General features: G+C 50.9%; 1 protein-coding gene across 1 annotated transcript in view; it reads left to right on the top strand.

Moving 5' to 3' along the window:
* The window catches only part of GHRH (growth hormone releasing hormone), a 4605-nt gene extending 1703 nt beyond the window's left edge, over positions 1 to 2902 (top strand). Inside the window, exons 3-4 of the mRNA XM_008071312.2 lie at positions 779 to 898; positions 2765 to 2902. Of these exons, the coding sequence (XP_008069503.1) occupies positions 779 to 898; positions 2765 to 2780 (136 nt within the window). The 3' untranslated portion in view covers positions 2781 to 2902. The remainder of the gene's footprint in view (positions 1 to 778; positions 899 to 2764) is intronic.
* Positions 2903 to 10660: the final 7758 nt, after the last annotated feature.

The following is a 10660-nucleotide window of genomic DNA, read 5'->3' on the forward strand; positions in this document are numbered from 1 at the left end:
AGTCAGGCAATCCACTCACCCCAGCCTCCCAAAGCGTGGGACTACAGGTTGAGCCACCGAGCCTGGCTACCTTTGGGTACTTCTGATGTGACTTCTCACACCTAACTAGAGGATATCTCCTTGTATAATCACAGCATAATTATCACTTAAAACCCACATTCAAATTTTACCAGTTGTCTCAAAATGTCTTTTATAACAGTTATTTATTTTTCTGACCAGGATCCAATCCAGGGCTATGGGTTCCATTTAGTCGTCATGTCTCTTTAGTTTCTTTTCATCTGGAATAGTGTTTCATGACATTGATTTTTTCTATTAGTAAAGGACAATGATTTGTATTGTAGAATGCCCTCATATTGAATCTGTTGGACATGTCCTCATGGTTAGATTCAGGTTATGCATTCATAGCCATGAGACTGTGTTCTTCTCAGTGCATGGTATCAGGAGGCACAGGATGGCAGCTGGCCCACTGTTGGTGGATTCCTGGTGGATGGTGAACTTGATCTCTTGGTTACCATGGTGTCTGCCAGTTTTCGCCTCTGCAAAGTTAATATTTTCCCCTTAGTATTAATCAACTGTAGGAGACATTTTGCAACTGTGTATACTTGTACTGCTGTATTCTTTACTATGTATATTCTGCCTACCTAAATGTTGCTGAATCTAATTAAGTTGAGTGGAAGAGTCCACACCAGACACTGGAATAGGCAGAGGGATACATCCCTGTCTCTCTACATCCTGCCTAAATAGCAACCTGAGCTGTTCTCTTTTTCCAATGGTATAGAGAGGGAAACCAGGAGCAAGGAGCAAAGGTTCGGCTTGGCCGGCAGGTAGACAGCATGTGGGCAGAACAAAAGCAAGTGGCATTGGAGAGCGTCCTGGTGGCCCTGCTGCAGAAACACAGGTAGGGATGTATTGCAGGGTGGGCCTCAGGACTTCCTTCCTGTAGGTTTCCAAGAAAAGGAGAGATTCTCCTCCTCTCCAAGGGTGTCAAGAAAATGGAGCACAGGGTTCCCTCTGACACACAGTAAGAACAGGGGAAAGGAGAAGATGTCTGACAGGCACCACGTCTTGTCCACAGCTCTATCTCCAGGCTGTAGGCAAAGCCCAGGCCCAGCGTCACTCACACAGTCGTTCCGGGACAGGATCAGGAAATCTGAATCTAGCAAGTATCCTGGAAGATCCTGATGCAAGGTGCTTCGAGAGGCTTGCCCGGGATCCCTGGTCCAGTTTACAGCCCTGCCACACCCTGTGGTAGACCAGTGTGCACAGACGCATCGTCATCAGTGGCGAGGCAGTGACGGCCGTCATCACCCATCTCACCGGCCCTCACATTCCCACTGAGACTCCCGCTGGAGAGACCAGAGTTGAACTTTCCCATTTTACAGGAGACACAAAGCAAGGCAGGGCAGGGGCAGCAGCTGGACCCAAGGTAGGGCCTGGCAGGCCCAAGACCTGCTTTGCTTCCCTGGAACTTGACACAAAACTCCACTTCATGGACAGTTTCCCGAGGATGACACAACTGTTCGGAGAAACTCTGCTGAACTTTAGAGCCTAATCTTAAATTGTAAGCACAAGCTTGTCTCAGCATGACTGTCTGGCACTTCCGGGCCAGCGTAATAAGCAAGTAATCCAGGTCCTGGAGGAGCTCTCGCTGTGCTCACTCACTTTTTTCCACCCCAATCAGACACCACAAGCCCCGAGAGCTCACCGCCCACAGCCCCGTAGAGACACAAACAGCGCAGGCCTGCAGCAGATGGCCGGAGTGGGAGGGTAGGGAGGGGGGACGAGAACCAGAACCAGGCCAGAGGCAGGATGGACACTGGCCTTCCTGAGTTTACCCTCTAGGGAACGAGGGGTCAGCTTTGACCGCCTTTAAGGTGCCCAAGGCTGGCATTCTAAGATGATGTCTTTCAGAAGATGCCTCTGTGTCTGTCACACTGAGATTAGGGAATCACTCACCTGCTGTGGGTCCCACCAGGCTGTAGGCTGATGGCTCCAAGGAAGAGCAGCCCTAAGAATGTGGGCTTTGTTCCTGCCATTAAAGGCCAGAGTCTCGGCTCGAAGCCATAGAGAGCACAGGTTTGCAGGAAGGGCCCTGGAGATGGCTCTAGCCATTGTTCCCCTCCAGCTCAACTGCTGCAAATACCAGGATGTCACCAGTGGGTGGGAGAGTACACAAAATCAGAATGAGTTCTTAGGCCTTTAGGTGCAAAGCGGAACAACAAGACCGCGGGCATGCTTTTGCACCCATGATTCCTTGTGTCCACCTAACAGCCCCATAAGGAAACCGAGCTTCAGATTTGGCCAGTCCCTTGCCCCTCTAAAGACCACCCAGTGACTGTGATGGGCCAGAGGCTGGGCCAGTATATAGCAGGAACAGGACAGTGGGGTCCCTGCTCTCATAGAATTCGTAAGGCACAGAGGCAGCCACGAACTAAGCACGCTCTGGTCTAGTCTATTACTGAATGTGTATTGGTGGGAAGATACAGAGCGGTGTGGCGAAGGAGCTGGGAGGCAGCTGAGCCTGGCTGGGGACTAGAGGCGATGTCTTCAAGGGGAGGTGGTAGCCCTGGGTCTTGATGGCAGCCAGTTGACTGAGCCTGGGATTCACTTTCTGGCATGAGTGAGCAGCCTCCCCCCACCCCGCCTCTTTTGGGATCCAAATGGCTAACTCCTGCGTGGGAGCTCCTGTCACCTGGCTACAGGTGTCCCCACCGTCAGCCTCACTGCAGCCCTCAGTTGAGTGCCATCTTTTTTTCTGCAACAGGAACTCCCAAGGATGAAGACTCCTCCCATGGTTCAGGCTACCTGTAGCCACAACTGGATCCAGCTCCTCCTCTTTCATTTCTGACCAGCTTTTTCCTTTGTAAATACAATAAAATGTCCCCATACTGGTCTGCATTTACATCTTATTTTGTCTTCAGTCTACTTGTTTATGTGTTTTACATAGTTATAATTCCCAAAGTGGCCCTATAAAGTCTACTTTTTTTTTTTTGAGTTGGAGTCTCACACTGTCGCCCAGACTGGAGTGCAGTGGCCGCTCCCGGCCACCACAGCCTCCACCTGCTGGGCTCCGGTGATCCTTCTGCATCAGCCTTCCGAGGAGCCGAAATTACAGGCATACGCTACTACGCCCGGCTGATTTTTTGATTTATTGTAGAGATGAGGTCTCGCTGCCCGGGCGGGTCTCGAGCCTGTGGGCTCAGGCAATCCACTCACCTCAGCCTCCCAAAGATGCGGGATTATAGGCTGAGCCACTGAGCCTGGCTACAAAGTCTACTTTTAAAATACTTCCACTGACCATGTTCACAGAGTCCAGCCAGGCGGCTTCACACAGAGCATCCCAGTACCTCTACGCAGCCTCATGGCAGGTTCTGGCATCCTCCTCATTTTCCAGACAGGGAACTGAAGCACAGACAGTTTAACCCAAGTGCCCACAGTCACAGGTGGCAAATGAGAGCTGGGACTGAAACCCAGGCAGGCCAGCCCCGGGCCAGGCCCTTACCCAGATTCATCTACCCCTAAAGTCCTCCCTCCCCTGCGGGAGACTCACTCTTCTGTAAACAACGCCATTTAGTCATTGACCCATTCCTGTAGAGCACTCACTGTGTGTCAGGTGCTATTGCAGTCAAAGTCCCTGTCCTGGTAGAACTGCTGTTCCAACGTGGGGAGAGGACAGTACGAGCAAGTAAATGGATGTGGCAGATGGTGGCAAGGAAAAGTCCTGGGGGGGACGGGAGCGCTGGAGTTTGCGGTTATATCTACGGTGTCTAGACACGAAGATCTCATGGACCATGTGACATTTGGGTAAAGACTGAGGAAGAGAGGGAGGTGGCTTTGTGATCATCTGGGTAAAGAACATTCCAGACAGAGTGAAAACCCAATGCAGAGGCCCTGAGGAGAAGTGTAGAAGGAGGACTGGCCAGGAGGTCAGGGTGGCTACTGAGTAGGCTGTGAGTGGAAGGAAAAGGAGGCCAGCCCATGGGGACCCTTGGAGGTGTTAAAAATAAAATTTTAGCAATTCGAGTTGCAGAAATTGAACTTGCTTTTGTTTTTCTGTTTGTTTGTTTAAGCATTTGCTATTTTTATTTATTTATTTATTTATTTTGAGTTGGACTGGAGTGCAGTGGCTCGCTCCCGGCCACCACAGCCTCGACGTGCTGCTCAGGCGATCCTTCCACCTCAGCCTTCCGAGTAGCCGGAATTACAGGCGCGCGCTACCACGCCCGGCTAATTTTTTGATTTATTGTAGAGACGAGGTCTCGCCAAGTTGCCCAGGCGGGTCTCGAATCCGCGGACTCAGGCAATCCACTCACGTCAGCCTCCCAAAGTGCAGGATTACAGGTTGAGCCACCGAGCCCGGCTTGAACTTGCTTTTGTTAGAGACCTATGAACTAGGCAGCATCCTGAGGAGAGCTCAGTGAGCAGAGTGGAGGTGGGCTTTCTAGGCAAGAAGCGTTTGAAGAAATTCAGTCACTTTCTTTCTAGGATTAGCACAGAGGGGACTTCCTTGCCATGCCATTTCAGGTCAACTGGGCCCTTCTGATTGGTGCTGTGAATATCCTATTTTTCAGTAAGCTGGATCGTTTCAAAGTTCAGTTTGATTATATGGCACTTAGTGACCCCATTCTGATTGGTCTGTCTGCTGAAGCCTAGTGCAGGAGCTCAGTTCAAAACAATGACCTCCCATCCGTGTTGTTTAATAAAACCTGAGAAGGATTTGGCTCCAAGTCTTGGTGAGATGGAAGCCAAGATGGAGTTTAAGCAGAATGGCATGATCTGGCTTACATTTAAAGTCATTCTGAGAAAGGGGCAAGTTCTGGCTACATTCTTAGGGGGGAAGCCATCTGCACAAGGACAGGAGAGAAGTCACAAATGACTCCCACGTTTTTGGCCTGAGGAATTGCAAGATGGAGCCACTTAGTGGCTTTAGGGGCAGAAGGCAGTGATAGGAATGTGGTTTGGACGTGTTGAGTCTGGGTGTCTGTCAAAGGTACGAGTGAGGATGTGGAGTTGGCCATGGATGTACAAGTCTGGAGTTAGGAGAGAGGTCTGGACAGCAGGCTTGGTTTGGTAGTGGTCAGCATTTAGACCATCTTAAGGTTAGGGGACTGGGTCAGATCACCAAGGGAGAATAGAGAGAGAGTGGAGAAGTCTGGGGACTGATCCCTGGGGCACTCCTAACCAGCAAAGGAGGTTGAGAAGGAGCAGGCGGTGAGGTCACAGGACACCACTGGAGAGGAATCCTGGAGCCAGCTGGAGAGAACATTTCAAGGAGAGCGTGATCCGCCTGCCATATGTTGCTGTTGGGTTCAGCCTGTTGGAACTGGCCACAGAAGTGACCGTGGAAGCTGCTGATGACCTTGGCAAGAACATGATGGGTAAAGTGGTGGAACCAAACTCTGACTCAAGTGGGTTCAAGAGAAAATGGAAGGAGGGGAATCAGAGCTGGTGAGTACAGGCCTGGCTGTCCACCACCGTGGCCACTAGACACAGTGGCTACCACAGACTGAGATATGCTGAAAGTGTAAAATAATCACTGGATTTCAAAAATTTAATATGAAGACAGAACACAAACTTCTCCATCTATTTACATTGATCACATATTACAAGATAATATTTTAGACATATTGGGTTACATTGATTTTACCTGGTTTTTTCTTTACTTTTTAACTTGGTTACTAGAAAATGTGGAGTCATCTATGTGGCTTGCCTTGTCACCACTGGGCAGTACCTGTAGAGACTTTTTTAAAAAGAAACTTTGCTATAAAGGGAAGCAGAGAACTGGAGCTAACCAGAGGTCACCCAAACAGTGATCATCCAACTTTTTCTATTTATGAATCATTTCGTCTGGGCCCAAGTAGCCTCACACATCACCTACCCTCTATAGGCCTCTTATCAAAATCTGTGAACTTTTAGGGGTGATCAAGATGTTCTATATTTTAACGGGTAGTGGTTATACCAGTGTAGTTATATATAAAATATTCATTGAGTAGTTCACTTAAGACTTATGGACTGCTGGGTGCAGTGGCTCACACCTGTAATCCTAGCACTTTGGGAGGCGGAGGCAAGAGGATTGCCTGAGCCCACGGGTTTGAGATCAGCCTGGGCAACATGGCAAGACCTTGTCTCTACAATAAATCAAAAATTAGCTGGGTGTGGCGGTGTGCGCCTGTGGTCCAGCTACTTGGAAGGCTGAGTTGGAAGGATCGCCTGAGTCTAGCAGGTCGAGGCTGTGGTAGCCGGGAGCATGCCACTACACTCAAGCCTGGACAACAGAGTGAGACTCTGACTCAAAAAAGAGAACAAAAAAAAATTATGGACTTTGCTGTAAGTAAATTGATCATCACAAAAATGACAGCTGTGAGAATCTGGATGGTGGGGTGTCTGGATGAAAAGGGCAAAGGACGCGTGTCTTAGAGCTGATGGGGACTCAGAGACGGCAGTCCCCCCCCCTTTGCTTTCCAAACATGGATGCTGTCACCAGGGAAGGGTGTGCACAACCCAAGTCCCGAGGCCGGGCAGCCAGGTCTCTGGGCTCTCCACAGCACAGGCCACCTGCTCTCCCCATGGGAAACGCACTCGGGGCAGCTCTGGTGACCTGGCTGAGGAGTCCCTCAAAACGATGGGAAACAAAAGCCCTGTCCATAGGAACAGGCGAGCCATGGAAGACAGACTTCAACCAGAGAGAGAGCCCGCTCAGGAAGAACAAAGGAGGCTGCTGGGTGGGCGCGTGGGGCCTGCAGGACCCTCCTTCCTCCCAGGCCCACCTGCTCAGCTCTGGCCTCGCCTGTCTCAACAAAAGCAAAAGCCAGGGCTCTCTCCACTTCCAGTTAGTTTTCCAAATGAAATAATGGCTGCGGGGGCCTGCTGCTACTTGTGGTTTTCAAGCCCTCCAGGTAAAAGCCCTCCCAGCTACAGCTCTGGTACTCTGTCCCATTCACCACAACCATTCACCACAACACTAACGGCTCCTCAAAGACTTAATTAATCTCTCCCTGCAGATGTGTGGGAGCTCCCACTTCTGAGAGGGGCCTACTTAAGACTGAGTGCTTACTTTTTTCCCTGAAGAAATGCTTTAATCAATGGAGGACATGTGATTTTAATGATAATCCCTCGTTTGTATTAACTGGAAGTTCACAAAGCGGCATCCCCACTGTCCCTTCATTTGCTCCCGACAGCCCTCTGGAGGAAGGTCATGATGCACCCAGGCCCTGCAGTGGGAGCCGGGCTAGACCAACTGGAGGACCTCAGGGTGGGGGAGGTGGTGCTCTCATGCTGCTCCAGGACTCCAGGCCCCTCAGGAAGTGCTGGGGAGGAAATGAGGGAGCTGGGCAGTCAAGGGGTCTGACCAGTGACTTGGACCCGGTCCAAGCTGTGTAATGGCTCCTGCTACCACCACCCCGGAAGCACCACCGAGGACAGCGCCCACTAACTGCCTCAGTACAGACTCGGCGCTAAATGCCAAGTACTGCAGTGTGTGTTTTGTGTGTGACTTCATCTCATCCTTACAAAGCCCTCAGAAATTCTATCCCCGTGTTTACTGATGGGAAACTAAGACCCAGAGAGAGAAAGAGGGTGCAGAAGGCCACACAGCTCATCGGGGACTCAGAACAGCTCTGTGGGACGCTAAAAATCAATGCACCTGTCCTTCTCAGAGGGTCAGGCCGAGGCACCACTGTGGTGAATAACCTGAGTGATGGATCCAGTAGATTTCGTAAATTATAGGAGATAGCTCTGTGACAGCTCCGGGCTTTCCAGATTCCTTTCGGTGGCCCTGCTCCGGAGCTGAGGACCAAGAGTCCTTCCCAGAGGCTTCATCCTGTGGGGAGGGCCAGACAGCCCCTGCCACTATGATATCCAACATAAAACTCAAGCTGGCCAAGCGTGGTGGTGTGGGCCTGCGGTGCCAGCTACTTAGGAGACTGAGATAGAAGGATCACTTGAGCCTAGGAGCTCAGGCCAACCTGGGCAGCATAGTGAGACCCTTATTTCTAGAAACAAAAACAATTTTTAAAAAACCTCAAGGTGCTTAAAATTTGCCATTGGTCTTTGCCCCTTTACCACAGCCTGTAAAAGCCATGCTTGTTCTGGCTTCTCCCATCTCGTCCAAGGATAGTCTTTTTTGCTAACAACACCCTCACTGATCGGCCTGCTCTTGGTTCAGATATGCCAAGTTCTTGCCTCTGAGCCTTTGCACCTTTGATTCTCTGCCCAGAGCGCCACCCCCAGCTCTGCACAGGAGTGTCTTGATCAGGTCAGCTTAGGTCTCCCAACCCCCTGGGGTCAAAACTGCTTCTTTTGAAGCCCTCCCCACGTTTACAATCACTCTGCCCTTTCTCTCTCATCTGCCTCCAGGCGGAGTGGGCCACAGGCAGGGACTGGGTCTGTCTTGCTCACCGCAGTAGCTGTACACAGCAGAGCTCTGACCGCCGGCTCCCTCCAGGTCTACAGGCCAGCCCTAACCAGCCCGGGTGCCCCTTAGCTTTGCCAGTCCCTTCTTCAAAAGGCTGTTTCCTGACTTCCTTCCCTCTAGCCCCTGGCTGCGTCATTCCACGACCAGAACCCTTTGTACCTTCCACTCGCAGGCCCTACGGCTTCTTCTGTTGATCACCAGGCCTCACCTAGTGTGTCTCCCAGGCCTGTACATCTCCTGCTCTCGTCCTGCGCTGCTGGCTCCCTCCTTCCTTGCCAGTCCCAGCGGCTGAGGTCCCAGCACACCCAAGGAGGGCACTGGGAGCCACCCAAGAGCAACAGAAGACCGTCACCCTTTCCCTTTAGGGTGGAGTAAGAAACTAAAAATTAAAGGCAGGGGGAACAGGCAGACACCAGAGAGAAGCTGCAGGTATGGGGGGCGGGTACGCTGCTGAGGGGACAATATGAGGGCGGGAAGACCTGGGGGCTGAGGGCCCGCCACCCTGGGAGTGGCTGCGCTTCCGTGCCAGCTGAGGGCCACCATCCCGGACTTGGTCCGCCACAGACAGCTTTGATTTTCTTTTTCAGGAGAATTCAGAACCCAAAACCCCAAACTCAATTTTTATATAAAGCCTCTCCATGTTCAAACGTTGGCAACTAACTTAATTCAAAGACAAAAACACTATGGATCAAATAAAACACCGTGGGCCACACATGTGCAAGCTCTGAGAAAGGGGAAGCCTCCTTCCCATCACGAGGCTGCTCCCAGCTGCCCACACCACCGTCCTGCAGATGCCACTCAGAACCCAGCCAGAGTCCTAGTCTTCTTCCCCGCTCCCCACTCAAAAGCCCAATTCTCCACTGTAGTGAGGTACAACTAGGTTGGAAAGCAATCTGATTAAAATAACTTCTAGGTGGGGCGCAGTGGCTCACACCTGTAATCCCAGCACTTTGGGAGATGGAGGTGAGAGGACTACCTGAGTCCGTGTATTCGAGACCAGCATGGGCAACACAGTGAGATCTCGTCTCTACAATAAACCAAAAAATTAGCTGGGTGTGGAGGTGCATGCTTGTAGTTCCGATTTCTTGGAAGGCTGAAGCAGAAAGATTACCTGAACCATGGAGGTCAAGGCTGTGATGAGTTATGACCATACTACTGCACTCCAGCCTGGGTGGCAGAGTGAGAAGCCATGTCAAAAAAAAACACTTCTCCACATGATGTTACACAACCTTGTGTAATGGCAGCCCTGGTGCACAACTTCAAAGGGGGGGTTCTTGAGATGGGTGTGGCCCTCCAGCATAAGGTACTCAGGTGGTCAGCACTATGGTTTAAATGTGGGTCTCTCCAAAATTCATGTTGAAATAAAACTCCCAGCCAGGTGCAGTGGCTCATGCCTATAATCCCAGTACTGGATTGCCTGAGCCCACAGGTTCGAGGCCAGCCTGGGCAACTTGGCAAGACCTCATCTCTACAATAAAACAAGAAAAATTAGCAGGGCACAGTGGCTTGTGCCTGTAATTGCAGTTACTTGAAAGGCTGAAGCAGAAGGATTGCCTGAGCCCAGCAAGTCAAGACTGCAGTGGCCGTGAGGGTGCCACTGCCCTCTAGCCTGGGAGACTGAGTGAGACTCCAACTCAAAAAATTAAAATAAAAAAAAACTCCCAATGCAACAGTGTTAGAGGTGGCTGCCTTCAGGAAATGGTCAGATTATGAGGGCTACCCCTTCTTGAATGGATCAGTCAGCTAGCTCCTTTCTGACCCTTCGCCCTTCCACCACGCAAGAACACAAACAGTGCTCTCCTGAGGAACAAGCTCTTAGCTGACACCAAACTTGCCCACGCCATGATCCTGGACTTCCTGGTCCCAGAACTGTGAGGAAAAAATTTCCTCACAGTTTATAAATCTCAGTTTGTGGCATTTTGTTATCAGAAGCAGAGACAAGTAGCTTTCTTCGAAGACAATCCTTTTCCCACGGCATGCTGAGGCCAAGCTCTCAAGGCAAGAGCCTCAGTAGAGGTCCTTGCTGTCATACCCGGGGGGCTTCAGATACCAGCAGGGCTTCTCTGCAGGCAGCAGGGCTCACCACTGAAGAAGAGACGCTGACTTTTCCAGACAGTTCTCAGTCCTGTCATGAAAGGGGCCAGAAGGACAAACATTAAGGGCCTGGCCATCTTGTCAACAGAATTTCCAACGAGGTGCTCGTGTTACATAACCAGGGGCCCCCAAACCCAAAAATCCAGGCCTCTG

This window comes from Carlito syrichta, unplaced genomic scaffold (assembly GCF_000164805.1).
Source record: "Carlito syrichta isolate Samal-C Ts95f unplaced genomic scaffold, Tarsius_syrichta-2.0.1 Scaffold314289, whole genome shotgun sequence".
In the NCBI taxonomy this organism is placed as follows: Eukaryota; Metazoa; Chordata; class Mammalia; order Primates; family Tarsiidae; genus Carlito; species Carlito syrichta.